We start from the raw sequence: 19,576 nt of genomic DNA, 5'->3' as shown, positions 1-19,576 counted from the left end.
ATTTAAACTACAATTTTGTAAAACTCAGAGACCATACTTCATTTGTCAAATTTGCAGTTTAGCCTTTAAATATTTCTTTTCTCAATAATTATTTTTAAAAGAAATAACACAGTTCAATTATCTGAACTACAAACCCATTTTGGAATGCTGTGAAAAATGTAAATAAAATATACTGATGAGCAAATCAATGAATCAAATTATGCAGAGAAACAGCTGGACTGGTTTGTGGTAAGTGCTCCCGTATGGTCAGTGGAACTGATAAAATGGACGATAAATGTAGACACAAGGTAGGTGTTCCTAATCCAGTGATCGTTCAAGGTATTTTTAGCCAAATGTTCAGTGCTCCATCTGAAAAGAATACAAGCGGTCTGAAATCATATTAAAGAGTTCCCATTTCCAGTTGGGAAACTGAGCAAAATGTACATAAAAACAAAATGCAATGATTTTCAAATATTTAAAACCTATATTTAATTGAAAAGTTTCAAAACGGTTCCATCGAAATATTACCTTAAAATTTTATAGGCTTCTGAGACCCATGCCCATTTTGCAACATGTTCCAAAAATGTTGGAGAGGTCAACCAGAGACTGGTGAATGTAAGTGTAAAAAATGGCAACAGGTCATTGACAGGCTAGGGTTTTAAAAAGAATATCTCGGAGGCTGAGACTTTCAGAAGTTAAGATAGTGAGGGTTGATAACAATTAAAAAGTAATATTTTTCAACTTAAATTTGTAAAAAAAAAACAAATAGACAAAAATACTTGGGGATATCCTTATCTACCGTACATATTATTCAGAGGCTTAGCCACATGTATTTGTAGAAGTTAAAATTGCTGCTGTATGGTCAGTGGCACTGAAAAACTAGACAATGAGTACAAGTACAAAGTAGGTGTCCCTAATCCAGTGAGCAGTGATCATTCGGTGTATAAATTGCTTTATATTAAGAGATATAAATTATGTGGGTGTAGAAATTGTTATTTAATCACATATTGCACATGAACATTGCCTAAATATTGCATATCCATTGCTTTTAGCCACATGCACTGCATAAATGTTTCATGAAGAAGCCAAAATTTCATAATTCACATAGTTGTTCTAAGATGCTTTTGGGAAACACTAGTCTTATATTGCAAGACTCTCTAGACAGAGTCTGGTGCCTTTTGCCACTTAATGTGGCCAAGAACTACCTACTACTGCAGGAAAAGAAATTTGACGTTTGCTATTTCAGTCCTTTTGCATGTGAAAATGAGGTGATTCACATCGGACCAATACCAGAGCCAGTACAAAAAGAATACATGGAAGTGCATATACATTGACGTACAGATAGCCACTCAGAATACCACTGGCAGAATCCTGACAGTGAGGCCAGTAAGGAAACCCTAGTCTCGGCCACAGACCCTCCGCCCATAAGTTGACGGAGAGTCTGATACTTTCAGTGCACTAACCTGACCTCACTATCAGGATATCTGTACATCTGCATTTAGGCTCTTCCATGTATCTCCTGTACTGGCTCTAGTATTGGTTAGACCTGAATCACCTTCTTCAACATGTCATGTCAAAATAGCAGACGATTGGTCCTTTTGCATGTCAATTTCTATTCTGCAGTAGTAGGCGGTTCTTGGTCACATTAAGTGGCCAAAGGCACCAGAGAATCTCTAGAGTCCCCAAAAAGTCTGGCAATGCAAGACTAAGGAAACCCAGACATGACTGTTATGAAACAGCAACAATATTAACACCTATTGACAAAGTGTTCCCTGCCCACTATCCCTCCTCTATGTAGAGACACATTAAGTCACAACCTGTGCCAGGGAGGGTGCTTCTAGTTAAGGGAAGAGTGTAAATTTTGGGGCAAACTTTGGGATTCCTTTTGCTTTCAGGTGAAGGAGGAAGCTGTCATCACCAAGGCTCGTGGACACAAATACTTGGGGTGAATTTAACACATTTTTCATTTTACTTATTTTATGTTCTCTAATAATACATTCCATGACTTTGTTAAAGAAAAACCAAAGAATTAATACATTTATTATTTTAATGAAAATGATGTCTGAACATATGTTTCCTCTATTCTGCTTTCTTATTTGCACTTCTGTGGAGTGTAGTTGCTGAGTGTTCTCTGGTGCTCACTTGCAGTTGAAGGGTCTTAGAGCCCACTCCGTCTCCACACTTGTCAGTCTGAGACTGCTCTCGATCCTTGCATGTGAATGCGGCAGAGGCGGAGTGGGTAGGGAGCGGATTGAGACTAGGGGTCACTATCATGTCTGCTCCCTATGTGGGGCACCCATTCTATGGAGCTCAAACTAGTAAATTCAAAGAGCACACACACACACACACACATATATATATATATATATATATATATATATATATATATATATATATAATTTAAAAATATAATATATAATGAGCAGCTATTTGCTGCATTTCCGTGGTTAAAAGTCTTCGCTCCTTTAATTCATATTTCACTGAGAGCTGGATTGTAGTACCGCTGTGTGTCTGTTGAGGGCACTGTTTCCAGCTTGTTCGGAGCCGTCATTCCCACATGGACAGGCACTTTTCTCTCGGAGCTGGGGCGCAGCGGGTGAGTGCGTTTTTCCAACAAAATTTCATACCTCACACTTTTACCAGGAACAACCCTTACACACTCGTCTGAGCAGTACGGAGAGAATAATTACACGGCAGCCATTGCCGCCCTTCTGTTCTGTCATACAGAGGCTCTGAAGGGGAAAAACGTTGCTCTTGAGCTGCAGCGTTTGTTGGTTTGTGTTTGTCGTGCTCACAGTGGTCATTATGGTCACATAAAAGACCTTACGGAAGCCAAGTTGGACACATTTAATGTCTGTGTTTTACTGCTGTTTTATTGGGCAGTGTTGTGTGTGGGGAACTTCTGTGAGCATGCGTACTGCGTCCCACTGATATTACCTGGGGCTGCGTGATTTCATTAAACAGAGATAGAGATAGACGGGGGGCAACGGAAAGGAAAGAAACTGAGAAGGATCCTAGGGGAGAGGAGAATTCAGAAATAAGGGATGGGGAAAAGAGGGAGAAAATAAATGAAGCAGTGCGCGAGAGAGAAATAAAATAAAGAGAAGCAAATTGAGAAAGTCGTGAATGGAAGGAGTAGGGGGAAAGTAGTGGAACAGAAAAAGAATACAATTAAAAGGAGAGAGAGGCAAATGGAGAAAAATGAGAAAAGGAAAGAATAAATGGGGGAATAATGAGAGAATGATAGGGAAAGAACAAGGAGAGAAGAGGCTGACACTTTTAAACTTAGTATCTGATAACCTTCACTATATATGAAGGCTTGGGGTTTGTAATTAAAAAGATTAAATTTAATGCACACTGAAGTCCATTTGGAACTCCTTGGTGTATTTGTGGTATTTCTTCTACAGCTCTGTCTGAGGCCTTCAGTTCCAGCTGAATTCTACTGTTCAGCCACAGCCATCTGTGAGAGAGGAACCCTGATATGCAAACGTTTCCTGCACTCTTATCAGAGCAGGCAGCATTAACGCATGTGTGGCTCTATACTGTCTGTAGCACTGGAGTTTGTTTGCTTTGTACATTTTAATGGGTCCTTGAAAGCCAAAGTTTTTATCATGAAGGGGCCCAAAGTGCAGTCTTATGGTGGGCTGAGGACTGGCTTTAATACATTAGACAATTTTGGACTAACTAACTAACATGAGTACAGTTTAAAACTTAATAAGGATACAACTGTTTATTGCTGTCAGAAATTGTATTTTGTACCGATATTAGCTAATTGTTGCACAGTAAGTGGATTTTCCCCCATTTTTGCTTCAGCAAAACTTTAGTTGCTCAAGAATCTGCAGTTTTCTTCCTCTGATTCTTCTCCTTATGTTCCCCTATACAATTTCAGCAGGTGAAAACGATTTTCAGTAGAGTTTAATGCATTTCTGTCTGAGGGCTCAAAGGTCATGCACATTCACCAGCAGTTTCTGGCCTTGCCCTACATAAACTGTGGTGTAAAGTTTGAGCCATGACCTCTCTCTGCTTGCGAAGGCCTCAGTCTTTAGTGGATTCTCCTTTAATATTCACCTGCTTACACTGAAATGTTTCAAAATGTTTAATCATACATAATATAATGTGGTCCACCCTAAGGGAGTTGTTTGTCTGTGGTAACTAATCATGCTGGCATAATTATGACCTTTCCCATTCTTGTTGGTCTAATAACACCATTCATTTGGGCGTCCAAAATCAGATAAACAACCAGTCATTATTGACATTGTAAGAGCCTCGCACCTTGCAGTACTCCTCCCAGACTTGGAGGGAAATAAGATTGAGTAGGTTCCATTGCCATTGACGTAAAAGCTAGAACCAGGTCATTTGCATGAGCACAGAGCACTACTACATGACTCTGGCTTCACTTTTGTAGAGAAAAGGGAACACAGGGATGGAAGCAAGCTTGTTATTGGTGTACACTGTGGCTTTTTCTTATTATAGAGTTTGTGGAGAACAAGTTGCAGGTACTATTATTGAGAGCATAATTCCATACCTTTTGAGGACTTTTAAAACATGCGTGAGCATGCTTCTCTCACATGCTGGAGAGTTTGATTGCTTGGATAGGTTGATGTATCTGTAATGGACTCTAGTTGGCCCTGTTCTGATAAGCTGTTGATAAGCTAATGCAGCTAGATGACCACAAACAGAGCAAGTGCAGCTGAAAAACTCATGAGAAAAATGTCTTGCCTTATACCTGAAGAATGTTGGTCAAGATATGTATGCCAAGATAGTTCGTAGTATTTCTTGGGGCTTAGCCAATGATAGCAAAATTATTCTCATTCATTCAGAAGTTAATAAAGGAATGTTTCAGCCTGTCATGCTTTTGAATGAGAGAATGCACAAACAGAACACAGTCTGTTCACTTATATTAAAGGGTAATTGAAGCCTTAAAGGCTAACTACACCCCCTAGCGTCACCTAATTTAACTCTAGTTGAACTTTGAAAAATGCTTTGAAGTGGAAAGGGGCTGGTGGGATGAAGCAGGGTCAGGTCTCCTCTGCATTGTTAGATTCATTTCCATAATCGCAGAGAAACACACACATGAAGAGATCATTCCATTGAGGAAGAAGTACAAGAAGAAGTGAAAACTTTTCAAGAAATTGAAAATCTTCCACTAAACTGTGACATGTCATTCACCTTTGGTACAGTGGTACATCATCTGGGAACCGAAAGGCGCTGCAGATGTGTGTTTTTGTAATTTTCTTTTTCTTTTTTTTTTTTTTTTTTTTAAACGAACATTTTAAATTTCTGGATATTTTGATGTTTTAAGTGCACTAGGCCTCCAATCCAATAATTAGAGGCTTTAACTCTATGTGAATTGTATCTGACACTTTCCGTGAATTGTTTGGTTCTCAGTTCCCTGAATGCAAAGAAGGGAATTGCATTATTGGTAATAGAACCTCAATGGAAAAACAAGTTTCTCCACATGTTTTCTAGAAGACAATCCATCATCATGCGACATGAGACATATAGGCTTTCACACACAGTCTCACAAGTGGGAGTTACTGACTAAGTTTACAGCATGAGTATTCAGGGCACATGTGTGCGCACAGAGAATTTAGCTCGACATGAAAGAGAGCACCATTCACTTTCAAACAAACGCACGCATATACCCATGCCTACACCTGCACAGACACAGTCAGGTCACCTTAAAAAATGCATACATTCATACATTAAATCATTCTTATTGTGTAACTAGGGCTGAACATAATTTATCATCATCATTTTTTTCATCATCATTTTCTTCTCCGCTTCTCCGTTTCAGGGTCGCGGTAACATAATTTATATCACAATATATTCCTTAATTTTGATTCCGATATCGATATGGACATTATAAAATGCAAGGAAAATCTTCCAAGTCCAAACATGAAACATGACATCACTATCAAACAAAAATCTATTGGCTTTGTAAATTATTAATATTTTTATTACACACCACACACCACACTCCTCACAGACAGTCACCCGGAGGAAACCCACGCAGACACAGGGAGAACACACCACACTCCTCACAGACAGTCACCCGGAGGAAACCCACGCAGACACAGAGAGAACACACCACACTCCTCACAGACAGTTACCCGGAGAACACCCACGCAGACACAGGGAGAACACACCACACTCCTCACAGACAGTCACCCGGAGGAATCCCACGCAGACACAGAGAGAACACTCCACACTCCTCACAGACAGTCACCCGGAGGAAACCCACGCAGACACAGGGAGAACGCACCACCCTCCTCACAGACAGTCACCCAGAGGAAACCCACCCAGACAGGAGCTGTGTGACTGCGACACCTACCTGCTGCACCACCGTGCCGCCCCTTAAAAATCATATCAATGTTATTGAAACATTTTATATTGATATATTTATGAAGTATTGTCCAGTCCTATGTATAACCACTTCATAGAGCCTACATGGAATCGCTGGGGGCAAAGCAGGAATACGCACTGTACACGACACCAGTCCATCACAGGGCATCTCACACCTATGGTCAATTCACACAGCCAGTTCACATACCAAGCTGTTTTTGGACTGGGAGATGAAACGGGAATCCCCAAATGAAACCCACACAGACACTGAGAAAACACAGCAAGCTCTTCACAGACAGTGACCAGAGGCAGGGATTAAACCCTCAACAGCAGGACCTGGAGCTGTGTGGCAGTGACAACACCATGCAGTACCTCTGCCTTGACATTGATACACTGCCAAGATACACTTAATGTTCAGTGCAGTTTTGTTCCTGATTTATGACTCAATGATTCAGTTCTCTTGCTGGATTCTGAACAAAAATAGAATATTAAATATCAGTATATCTGTATATGACTCATGTTTTTGGCACAACACACTGTTGAAACTAGAGCTAAGAGGCTGGAGGAGTGCTGGATTGTGATGCTGACTGGTGAAGATCATTTGCAAAACTGTATCGTTCAAAAATGTGCAGTTGTATTAGATAATCGGTTACTATCATTCTGATTTGCATTGATGTGTTCATCACATGAATGTTCATTGAAAAGTACAGTGATATCACTATCAACAGATACTTTCAACATTATTCACATTAAACAGATTAGATTTGATCTACGTTTCAATACATGATGATAAATTTATTTGTTCCACAACTTTTGTTTACTGTGTTAAACCATATGGCTATAGTCCCATTTTCTACATTTTGGGAATGTTTGTGAATAAGCTTGGGCATTGGTCAATATGTACATGAAAAACATTGGATGTCTACTTGAAATTCCCATGTTGGTTCATATTTTGGTCTGTTTATTCTGTCAAATTGTTCCAATCAAAGCAGAGCTTCGCTGTAGGCCAAATATGAGAAAATGTGATAATTAAATGGTGATCTTTCTGTGAACCAGAAACAATCTGAGACCAAAATGAAACTTTTGGTTACTTTTAAAACCAGTCAAACCAATGGCACCTTGCATTGCTTTTTTAAGGATTCTAACCATGGCCTGTGTCCTCTCTTAACATTTCCAGGGTGATGTATTACTCTTTTGTTTCTCTGTTGCTGTATCTGTGTTGTAGGTCAAATGGCGAAAGCGTATGAGTTTAACTGGCAGAGGCCGGTACCCTGCTGCATGCAAGAAGGAGCATATTTTGATCGATTTGATGAAGTAAGGAAGCTACTAACACTTATGTGCTTGATTTATGATCTTGATTTATTCTTGTTTCTTGCTATTCATTTTTGATTTTAAAACATTTTATACATTTTATTTTCTTGAATAAAACTGGAATTTTGTGTGCACTTAAAGGAATATTTACATTATTTGGAGGGTGTTACAACTTTTAAAGGTTTCTTTTCAGTTACAGGATTGATGCTTTAACGATCCAAGCTTTGAAAGTCCTTTCAGAACTCAAAAGTGGTTCTTCTGTGGTATTGCTCCAAATAAGTAGTGTTTATTTTATTTCTACCTTTTATCTTTCATTTGTAAAAACGTTATTAGTTTTAGGTGCATTATTAAAGTTAAAATGTCCTCCTACAGTATACAGCTGGATTATTTAAATATTATCTTTATACTAGTCTTTTTAATTCTGCTGTGATATCTATAGCCCTGTATTTTTAATCCGTAGACATTTATAGAGCAACAGCTCTGAGTTAGTGGTGTTTGTTTTGGGTATTTACACACTCCCGCAGAGATTTTGTGCATATGGTTTGGCTCATGTTGCCTTTGGTCCAAAGCCGTCATTCCATGGATTCTACATCTTTGAAAGTCGTCATTTGCCTTTGGACATCTGTGTTCTCAAAAGCCCCTGGAGAATTCCTGGTCAAGCCATGGAAGTTTATCTTGGACTGGACATTTTCTGGAAGGCTCTATTCTCACGTAGGATGTGTGAGTGACCAGGCTCAAGCTGTCAAAGTATGGATCTCCCTTGAGCATTAGAGAGCGCCGTGGGAGTTCTGTCTCTCGGTTCATATGAAAAAGGAAGTTTAACTCAGTTTGTTTGCTTAGTGAAGCTCCTCTGAAAATCCATTGTGTTGGTTTCGTGAATGACTCTAAAACGGGCATTAGCGGAGACGGATTTTATTATGTTGATGTTTATCATTGGATATATTGGTTTTGTTTATTTTTTCCCAAGACACAACAGCCTTATCTTTGAAGGGTGGATGGACATAAATAAAGTCTATTCAAGTTTAAATTTAGATGCAGATATAAAAAAGGAATTTCCCACAGTACCTTTCTGAGCATCCCAAAATGCTGCTAGCGACTGGAAACCACTGAGGTTGGGCAGACAACAAGTGAAGTGACCCTGGATTTAGTTCTCCACTGGCTGGGTTTAAAATGAGGTCTATTACTGGAAATATGGCCTGATTTATCTTTTAAACAAAATTTCTATAAGGAGGGCGGCACGGTGGTGCAACAGGTAGTGTCACAGTCACACAGCTCCAGGGACCTGGAGGTTGTGGGTTTGATTCTCACTCCGGGTGACTGTCTGTGACGAGTGTGGAGTGTTCTCCCCGTATCTGCATGGGTTTCGTCCGGGTGACTGTCTGTGAGGAGTGTGGTGTGTTCTCCCTGTGTCTGCATGGGTTTCCTCCGGGTGACTGTCTGTGAGGAGTGTGGTGTGTTCTCCCTGTGTCTGCGTGGGTTTCCTCCGGGTGACTGTCTGTGAGGAGTGTGGTGTGTTCTCCCTGTGTCTGCATGGGTTTCCTCCGGGTGACTGTCTGTGAGGAGTGTGGTGTGTTCTCCCTGTGTCTGCGTGGGTTTCCTCCGGGTGACTGTCTGTGAGGAGTGTGGTGTGTTCTCCCTGTGTCTGCGTGGGATTCCTCCGGGTGACTGTCTGTGAGGAGTGTGGTGTGTTCTCCCTGTGTCTGCGTGGGTTTCCTCCGGGTGACTGTCTGTGAGGAGTGTGGTGTGCTCTTCCTGTCTCTGCGTGGGTTTCCTCCGGGTGACTGTCTGTGAGGAGTGTGGTGTGTTCTCCCTGTGTCCGTGTGGGTCTCCTCCGGGTGACTGTCTGTGAGGAGTGTGGAGTGTTCTCCCTGTGTCTGCGTGGGTTTCCTCCGGGTGACTGTCTGTGAGGAGTGTGGAGTGTTCTCCCTGTGTCTGTGTGGGTTTCCTCCGGGTGACTGTCTGTGAGGTGTGTGGAGTGTTCTCCCTGTGTCTGCGTGGGTTTCCTCCGGGTGACTGTCTGTGAGGAGTGTGGTGTGTTCTCCTTGTGCCTGCGTGGGTTTCCTCCGGGTGACTGTCTGTGAGGAGTGTGGAGTGTTCTCCCTGTGTCTGCGTGGGTTTCCTCCGGGTGACTGTCTGTGAGGAGTGTGGAGTGTTCTCCCTGTGTCTGCGTGGGTTTCCTCCGGGTGACTGTCTGTGAGGAGTGTGGAGTGTTCTCCCTGTGTCTGTGTGGGTTTCCTCCGGGTGACTGTCTGTGAGGTGTGTGGAGTGTTCTCCCTGTGTCTGCGTGGGTTTCCTCCGGGTGACTGTCTGTGAGGAGTGTGGTGTGTTCTCCTTGTGCCTGCGTGGGTTTCCTCCGGGTGACTGTCTGTGAGGAGTGTGGTGTGTTCTCCCTGTGTCCGCGTGGGTTTCCTCTGGTTGACTGTCTGTGAGGAGTGTGGTGTGTTCTCCGTGTCTGCGTGGGTTTCCTCCGGGTGACTGTCTGTGAGGAGTGTGGTGTGTTCTCCCTGTGTCCGCGTGGGTTTCCTCCAGGTGACTGTCTGTGAGGAGTGTGGTGTGTTCTCCCTGTGTCCGCGTGGGTTTCCTCCAGGTGACTGTCTGTGAGGAGTGTGGTGTGTTCTCCCTGTGTCCGTGTGGGTTTCCTCTGGGTGACTGTCTGTGAGGAGTGTGGTGTGTTCTCCGTGTCTGCGTGGGTTTCCTCCGGGTGACTGTCTGTGAGGAGTGTGGTGTGTTCTCCCTGTGTCCGCGTGGGTTTCCTCCGGGTGACTGTCTGTGAGGAGTGTGGTGTGTTCTCCCTGTGTCCGCGTGGGTTTCCTCCGGGTGACTATCTGTGAGGAGTGTGGTGTGTTCTCCCTGTGTCCGTGTGGGTCTCCTCTGGGTGACTGTCTGTGAGGAGTGTGGTGTGTTCTCCCTGTGTCTGCGTGGGTTTCCTTCGGGTGACTGTCTGTGAGGAGTGTGGTGTGTTCTCCTTGTGCCTGCGTGGGTTTCCTCCGGGTGACTGTCTGTGAGGAGTGTGGTGTGTTCTCCCTGTGTCTGCGTGGGTTTCCTCCGGGTGATTGTCTGTGAGGAGTGTGGTGTGTTCTCCCTGTGTCTGCGTGGGTTTCCTCCGGGTGATTGTCTGTGAGGAGTGTGGTGTGTTCTCCCTGTGTCTGCGTGGGTTTCCTCCGGGTGATTGTCTGTGAGGAGTGTGGTGTGTTCTCCCTGTGTCTGCGTGGGTTTCCTCCGGGTGACTGTCTGTGAGGAGTGTGGTGTGTTCTCCCTGTATCTGCGTGGGTTTCCTCCAATTGCTCCGGCTTCCTCCCACAGTCCAAAAACACACGTTGGTAGGTGGATTGGCAACTCAAAAATGTCCATAGGTGCGAGTGTGTGAGTGAATGTGTGTTTGTGTGTTGCCCTGTGAAGGACTGGCGCCCCCTCCAGGGTGTGTTCCTTCCTTGCGCCCAATAATTCCAGATTTAATTACAGATAATGAATGAATGAATTTCTATAAGAGTTAATTTATACCTATTCAGGTGGAATCGGTTCATACATTTTGCATTGCATGCACCTTTTGTGATTTGAATGGATTACGTAGAGTGTACCCCCTGAGGATGGTGGGACCAGACGACAAGGGCACAGAGAAGGGGTTGCTCTCCTCACTCGATATGGCTTTGATTACCCGTCAGTGTACTCTCAATATGAAACACCTGGTGAAGGACACACTGCCAGGTATAAGCTGAGCTGGAGAGAAGGAAGACAGAAAAAAGGGGCTGATATTTATGGTTATGTTGTATGGATTACTCAAAGTCCTGTTTAATTGTAGTTTAAAATTTGCTTTGCCAGCAGCGTGCTCCTTTCTGAAGTGGCCTGGTAACTGCCACAGCATAAATTATTTGCATCAGCGGTATATTGACGACCATTTCATGTAATGACTTTCTGTGATGTAACCTGTAGGGCCATTAAACTCTTCAGATATCTGTTTCTTATCTTTACATTGGAGGACATTCCTTCAAAACACACTTAATATGTTTGTGTGTTTCTCTGAATAAGCAGATTTTTAAGAACCAGTGAAATTCTTTAAGCTTAAATTCTCCTTGTCTTTTCTCCTCCAGGACCCGTTCATCTTTGAACCCAACTGCTTCTTCAGAGTAGACATCTTTGGCGTCTTCGTCACGTGGAAGAGTGAAGGAAAGGTGTGATTATTTCTGGGAGACTGATTTCAATAAAGCTGTCAAAGTAATAGGCATTTCGTTAGATTACAGAGGCAATTTCTAGGCTAACTTCCTACCTGTATGTATGCAAGGCACGATGATGAATCAGCTTTTGTGCCAATACACTGTGTTTATGTTTTAATCTTTATCTATAGGAAGGTCAGGTCCTGGAGTGTTCTTTGATCAACAGTATTCGGAACACAAATGTGCCTAAGGTAAAGTCATTAACATGTACAGAGACTTTTTTTCTGTTCTTAACACAGAGGGAAATGTGACTGGGATCTCATACATAAAGATGAACTATAAAGGAAAGTTCAAACGTTTTCAGGCTTATGATAAGGGAGAGGATTCTTAATGTATTTTGTTTGGTAGGAGTTATGCTATGGTGAACAGTCTGGAAATTGTTGTCCTTTTATTGCATTCATGACCTAGCCTCCAGCATGAAGTGCTGCACAGTCAGTCTCTCTCTCTCTCTCTCTCTCTCTCTGTCTCCTCTGTCTGTCTCTCTCTCTCTCTCTCTCTCTCTCTGTCTCCTCTGTCTGTCTCTCTCTCTCTCTCTCTCTGTCTCCTCTGTCTGTCTCTCTCTCTCTCTCTCTCTGTCTCCTCTGTCTGTCTCTCTCTCTCTCTCTCTCTGTCTCCTCTGTCTGTCTCTCTCTCTCTCTTTCTCTCTCTCTTTCTCCCTCTCCCTGTCTTTCTGACTCTCTTTCTGTATTTCTCTCTCTCTCTCTCTCTCTCTCTCTCTCTCTCTCTCTCTCTCTCTCTCTCTCTCTCTCTGTATGTGTGTGTTCTATGAATTCAGCTTTATGCCTTGTGTACTTGCAGGATCCTAAGATTCTCTCAGCTCTGGAGGCTGCAGGGAAGACTGATAATGACTTAGAGGGCAGGATCATCTGCATATGCAGTGGCGCTGACCTGATCAATCTCAGCTTCATGTACATAGTGGCCCAGAACATTGATATTGCAAAGGTAATATTAGTACACCCAGAGACAAATGAAAAAGTGAGCACATCTGTTTCCTACTTTACTTTCAGAAGATTCTTGTGTTGCTCATAATATGCAGAAAAACCTAGACATTCCAGCTTTATGTTTGTAGATCAACGTGTACTTTGGCTGTCATTCATATCAAAGACTGTCACTGTCCTAAGGGGGTTAAATTACTTAAATTTAAACTACTACAGGATATCAAAAGAGCGTAAAAGCCAACATTCATTCATTGTCTGAAACCGCTTATCCGATTCAGGGTTGCGGTGGGTCCGGAGTCTTCCTAGAATCACTGGGCGCAAGGCGGGAACACACCCTGGAGGGGGCACCAGTCCTTCACAGGGCGACACACACAGATTCGTTTGAGTTGCCAATCCAGCTACCGACGTGTGTTCTTGGACCGTGGGGGGAAACCGGAGCACCCGGAGAAAACCCACACAGACACAGGGAGAACACACCACACTCCTCACAGATAGTCACCCGGAGGAAACCCACGCAGACACAGGGAGAACACACCACACTCCTCACAGACAGTCACCCGGAGGAAACCCACGCAGACACAGGGGGAACACACCACACTCCTCACAGACAGTTACCTGGAGCGGGAATCGAACCCACAACCTCCAGGTCCCTGGAGCTGTGTGACTGCGACACTAACCACCATGCTGACATCACCAAATATCGTTCTGTGAATTGCTTTGCTGGCCCAGAGAAATGAATGCCGTTTAAGTTTAGCTTAGTCCATTAACACAGTGGTGTAATATCCTGTACATTAGCATGCTGCTGCCACCGTCAGGTGAAAGAAAAAACTGTCAAGTGCCAGCGGGCCACTAGTGATGTATTGTTTAATGTGAAGCTGCGACCTGCCTTTGGACACCCCTGCAGTAGAATATTAAGTTGTAGAGCTAGTATTTAACTGTATATAATAAGTAAATTAAACATACTTAAACATTAAACATATGGGACTTTATTTAGGATAAGTTTAATTACCTGCTGAACATCATTAATCAAAATGAACGGTTAAATATGCATTCTAAGCAAATTAATTTGGCAAATGCATTCATTAGTTAAGTCAGACATTCTATCATTCTGTCAGAAATCCACAAAGGCCAGTTTTGAAACTGGCATATTATACCCGTATTCCCCAAGTTTATACAGTTCCCTGAGGTATTAATGAAATGTCTGGGACAATAAAAGAAGCGCAAGCCCAAAAGTCTCTGCACTACACACGAAACAGGATGAAAATCAGAATGGCTACGTTTAAACCCATGATTTAACACAAATTAAAGTTGTAATGCACTAAAAGCGATGTTTTAAAATAATACCTCCCACTTAAGAACACCCATATTGTAAAGGTATTTTAATTATATTAAAATAACAGCTATGGTTTGCCTTTAAGAACAGAAGAAACAGGCAATGCTCACGTTATACAGCTAATGTTTACTACAGTGATTGTTGGAGAAAGCAACTCTACCCATCCACTGTAAATATTTATTTACAGAAAAAAAACCTGATTTACAGGCCTCATTTAAGGATGAATTCTAAAGATATCAAGTTGAGGCAGTAGTTTGAGACCCCAGTTGTATATGCTTATGTTGCACAAATGAGAACTAGCAACACTCAGGCGTCAGCTTGTCTCTCTGCATTGTTTTGTCTGGAATAAATGCTCAATTCATCATTTGTGTTTCCAAAGGAGGGGAGAGTGCTTGTCTCAAGTGCATTTGAAGACCTCACACTTAAGCTCTACAAGAGGCATCATCCTCCTGGAATTTTCTGTAAAAATAGCTCCCTCATAAAGCTGTTATGCCGAAAGATAGGGGAAAATGGAAAATATATATATATTTGTATCATTAACTACATATCAAAAGTCCATCAGTTATCAAGGGCTATAACTCTAAATAATAATTTTTCCCTGCAGTGATTTCTAAAAAATTGAAAAGAAGGTCTCAGATATAGCCACAGTGAGCCCAGTTTCTGTTTTAAAAATTTTCACTTTAAACTAAAAAAAAAAGGGTGTTTGAAATGAAATATATACATATTGTTCTTCTATTTTTATTTTTTATTCTTGCTATATTTATATGACCTCATTTTCACTGCCATGAAAGGATTGTACTTGCTGCAGAAGCATTCTTCTGGCATTTTAATTTCACCCATACATTTTCCACTTTGCCTCTGTTTGCAGCAATGGACTGACAGCTTGCGGTCATTGATTCACAACAGCCGGGCAAACAATGTGTGCCCAATGACCTGTCTAAGGAAGCAGTGAGTGCCAGACCGCCATTAGTAAACACAACCCAACAAAAAAAGTCACCACAGTCATTTTTGGAAAAGAAATGTATTGCATGTCAGGCTAATTGAGTCTTTTAAAGCATTCGAGGTCATGAATTTGGCCTCAGTTCTGGATCAAATGTTCTTTCTCTATCTTATTATGACTCTGGCTAATTATGCTGAAGCATGTTTGTTAATGCAGATCACATTAGTTTCTGTCTTGTTAGTTAATGACATTTTTCCACTGTAGCTGGATGAGGCTGTCCTTTCTGACCAACATGAATGGAAATATCCCAGTGAGAAGGTACACTCTGAGCTGTCTGATTAAAAAAAAAACACCTTTCAAAATAGTTTTACTTTAAAACACTGAGGCATACTAATCTAATCTCTTTGTAAATCCTTCCTGCGATTGGTAAAGTGATCTTTCTAATTTGTACTCAGGTGTGATTAGTCCAGAGTTTTGTATTCACAAGAGCCAATTGTAATGTATAACAGTGTTTGTTTCTTCTTCTGCAGCATTACAAGAACATTTGCTTCAGGAAAAACAGAGAAGGTTATATTCCAGGCCCTGAAAGACCTTGGCCTGCCCAATGGAAAGGTAAATTTGAAAGGATTTTGGATTCGCTCTGAAACAAAAAAAAGCTGAGTTTTAAAAATGACTGAACAGATACAGTACTCTTACCTCTTCTAAAGGTCTGCTCTGTTGTCACTTCATCTTGTTTTATTAGTTTTCCCACCCAACTAAACACTTAAATGCAGTTCCACTTTCCACTCCATAATTTTTCTAAATTTGAGAGAAAAGCAGAGAAAGGGATTCAGAGAGGTTTGATTATAAAATTGTGTATTTATTGAGAATATTTATTTATTATAATTTTTATTAATTTTTTTACAAAGGTAGTGATACTAACCAGATAACCAGAAGGTGCCTAAAATGCAAATGCAGATATAATAAAATATTCAAAAAAAAAAGTTTTTTATGAAAAAAGACGTTCTTGTGAGTTTTCTATTTGCAAAGTTGGTGGTTTAGCTGAACTAATTAGTAAATCTACAATGTCTCTCTCTAATGAAATCATCACAGACCCAGCCTTTATCTCAAAGCTGCCGTCAAACAGTATGAATCATCAGGAAATCTCTGTATAGCCATTTTTTAATATAATGCATTATACTTATTTTAAATAGGAGCTTTTAGAAGAAGTAAACACCTCAGATGTCTGGATCTCGACTGCTGTGAAGAATTCTTATTCAGTATGATCATATACACCGATCAACCATAACATGACCACCGCCTCCTGGATTCTACACTCACTGCCATTCTCTGAGTTCCACTGACCATACAGGAGTATTTTGTAATTATATAATTATAGACTATAGTCTGTCTGTTGCTCTGTATACATTATTTCCACCATTCACCCTGTTCTTCAATGGTCAGAACCACCACAGAGCAGGTATGATTTGGGTGGTGGAGAAGATTAAACTCAGCTGTGCTGTGCCCACTCACTGTCCACTCTGTTAGACACAACTACCTTGTTCGTTCACCTTGTAGATGCTCGTCTGTTGCTGCACAATTTGTGTTGGTCATCCTCTAGTCCAGGGGTGTCAAACCAAATCCACGGAGGGCCGTGTGGGTGCAGGTGTTCTTTTCAACCACGCAAAAGCCCCACACTACTGAAAGTCAAGATCTATTGATTATATCCAATGATTAAAAACAGGTGGAATGAGGTGTGGCTTCTGCATGGTTGGAAAGAAAACCTGCACCCACACGGCCCTCCGTGGATTTGGTTTGACACCCCTGCTCTAGTCCTTCATCAGTGGACACAGGACACTGGTTGCTGGATATATTTGGTGGATGGACTATTTACAGCCCAGCAGTAATACTAAGGGGTTTAAAAACTCCAGCAGCACTGCTGTCTCTGATCCATTTGTACCAGCAAAACACACACTAATACCACCACGATGTCTGTGTCACTGAGAATGATCCTTCACCCACATCATACCTGCTCTGTCATGGTCGTGTGCGCAAACAGTGTATACGGAGCAACAGATGGACTCCAGTCTGTAATCGTATAACTAGAAAACACTCCCGTGGATAGTGGAGCTGAAAGAATGGACAGTAGAATGTAGAAACGCAGGTGGTCATAATGTTATGGTCAATTGGTGTTTAATTGCGCATTTAATATTAAACATCTCTGAATGACTTTGTTTACATCTTGAGGATTGGATCAAGTGGAGATTGAGGAATCATTGGAATTCCTCTAATAAACAGCTTAGCGTCCTTTGGAATCATTACCTGTTTTCTTACCCTGTGCAGAATGATGAAATAGAGCCTGAAGCTTTCACCTTTGAGAAATTTTATGCACTCACTCAGATGATTTGCCCCAGGACTGATATTGAGGTGCTATTCAAGAAACTGTGAGTAGACTCACTTATAAATAAATGATTTATCATTGATCTGTAGTGCAAGACACACATTGTCTATTTTAGTTGTTTAGCAGTTTGTGTATGTTCTTCTGTGCTGATATATTAATGCCATTCAATGCTAAACCCTTAATTGTCACTAACCTGACTGAAATATTTTCGGCTGTTGGAGTTTAAATATTAACCTGCCCCCAAAATGAATACCTGCAATTTTAAAAAACATTATTCCACCAGCCCATTGTGTCACTGATTGTTTCTTCTTTTGATATTTTTTCAGCTGTGGGGAGAAAAGTGATTACTTAAACATAGAGCAATTAGTGCATTTTTTAAATGAAGTAAGAGTTTTTCACTCATTAACTCAATCCTGTTCCAACTTCCTGTGCTTTCAAGTTGCTTAAGCCACACTTCACCCAGCGTGCTTTCCTCCCTTCCAGAGCAGAATGCAACTTTGTCCTTTCTCTGCTGCCACAAGCTCAACCTTCTGCTGATTCAAGCACATTTTCACTCCCTCTCTCCTAAATTCAACTTCATTAGGTATTCTTAAAGCCCTTACATACAGAGCATAGCATTTATCTCAGCATTTATCTTCATAACATTGCACATTTATTCAAATCATTACAAAGCTTGTCGATTTTTTAATTATCCATGCATATACTTTTTTCACACCTCTGTTTTGAATTCAGAGCTGATGATTACAGCGTTTCATGTTTCTATGCTCTGTGGTAATGCTCTGTTAGTGTGGCTTCCTTGTGTGTTTGATGTTTGTATGGTTTCATTTTAAAGTGGCATCACCATGTCACTATATAACCAGAAGCACAGTAGAACCAGTGTAGAAAATTTTTGTTTTGTTGATGTTAGAACTGCTCTTTCCACACAGAACCAGCGTGACCCTCGTCTTAACGAGATTCTGTTCCCATTTTTTGATTCTAAACGAGCGAGGCAAATCATAGAAACCTACGAGACTGATGAGAAGCTTAAAAAGAAAGGTAAGGGAAATTGTAAACCAAAGGTCTCATCTGTTGTGCTTATTAGAAATCTATTTTTGTATGGAAAATATAAAAATATTAATTATCACTGTCATTTCAATATTTTTTTGCTTCATTAAAAACTTACAAACCCATTGCTTTGGAAAAAATGTTTGTATATTAACTTACAACCGAAATTGAAAAGGTTTTTTTTATTCTCCTCTAACGTTGCCATAGAAATACACATTTTTTTGGATACTGATGTTTACATGAATGATGTTAATGAATGCCTTTGTTTGTTTTTGATGTGACCACATCTTGATCACTAAGGTCCATCTAGTGGTGGAAAGTAAACAGTTTCCAGTTCCCTAGAGGTCATTAATGTACGTCAGCACTTGATGAATGGTGGTCTGCTTTTGACCTTTCTTTATTACATCCAAAGCTTGCGTGGGTCTCATTACAGCTGTTTGCAGGACGTATAAATAACCTTCTGCTTTTCAGGGCTGATGTCTTGTGATGGCTTTTGTCGCTATCTGATGTCTGATGAGAATGCTCCAGTATTTTTAGACCGGCTGGAACTCTATCAGGAGATGGACCAGCCGCTCGCCCACTACTTCATCAGTTCCTCGCACAACACCTACCTGACAGGTCGGCAGTTTGGAGGGAAATCCTCAGTGGAGATGTACCGGCAGGTCCTGCTGTCCGGCTGCAGGTGCTTCCGCAACAAAGTCACACAGGAGGATATGCTATATAAAGTTTGTTTTAGATTATGTCGTATGCAAACTTTCATATATTCAGTTAGAAAGACAACAAAACCCCAGTACACAAAGTCTATGGATAACATATTTCTGCATATTACAATGTACAATTGTAAAATATGTTGAAATTAAACATTTGGAGGAAATTATTTATTTGTTCTTGTAATATAATTTCCATTTATGGCATTAACCAGACAGAGTTGATTGTTGACTTGTTCAGAGAGTTCATCCCTACCCAGTACAAATAGAATTTGTATCCAAATATAATAGAACTAAGATACTACTAGATACAAGAATCAGTGCAGAGTCCTAAGGAGAGAAATATAAAAGTACCACAGTACATTAATTGCTCACCCATGGAAAAAAG

General features: G+C 41.3%; 1 protein-coding gene across 6 annotated transcripts in view; it reads left to right on the top strand.

Annotated features, from left to right (window-relative positions):
- Positions 1 to 2,474: 2,474 nt before the first annotated feature.
- plcb4a (phospholipase C, beta 4a) overlaps positions 2,475 to 19,576 on the top strand; it is a 41,840-nt gene continuing 24,738 nt past the window's right edge. For all 6 annotated transcript variants that reach the window (XR_010802205.1, XM_066668036.1, XM_066668026.1 and 3 more), the window contains exons 1-12: positions 2,475 to 2,575; positions 7,550 to 7,638; positions 11,724 to 11,804; positions 11,978 to 12,037; positions 12,645 to 12,788; positions 14,986 to 15,065; positions 15,322 to 15,375; positions 15,588 to 15,669; positions 17,380 to 17,480; positions 17,764 to 17,821; positions 18,364 to 18,472; positions 18,953 to 19,163. Coding sequence is in view for 5 of the 6 variants with exons in the window: in XM_066668036.1 (XP_066524133.1) it covers positions 7,555 to 7,638; positions 11,724 to 11,804; positions 11,978 to 12,037; positions 12,645 to 12,788; positions 14,986 to 15,065; positions 15,322 to 15,375; positions 15,588 to 15,669; positions 17,380 to 17,480; positions 17,764 to 17,821; positions 18,364 to 18,472; positions 18,953 to 19,163 (1,064 nt within the window). In the remaining variant the exon portion in view is untranslated. The remainder of the gene's footprint in view (positions 2,576 to 7,549; positions 7,639 to 11,723; positions 11,805 to 11,977; positions 12,038 to 12,644; positions 12,789 to 14,985; positions 15,066 to 15,321; positions 15,376 to 15,587; positions 15,670 to 17,379; positions 17,481 to 17,763; positions 17,822 to 18,363; positions 18,473 to 18,952; positions 19,164 to 19,576) is intronic.

The sequence above is a fragment of the Hoplias malabaricus genome, chromosome 1 (genome assembly GCF_029633855.1).
Source record: "Hoplias malabaricus isolate fHopMal1 chromosome 1, fHopMal1.hap1, whole genome shotgun sequence".
Taxonomy (NCBI): domain Eukaryota; kingdom Metazoa; phylum Chordata; class Actinopteri; order Characiformes; family Erythrinidae; genus Hoplias; species Hoplias malabaricus.
The sequence above is the reverse complement of the archived record's forward strand: the minus strand, read 5'-3'. Positions and strand labels throughout refer to the sequence as shown.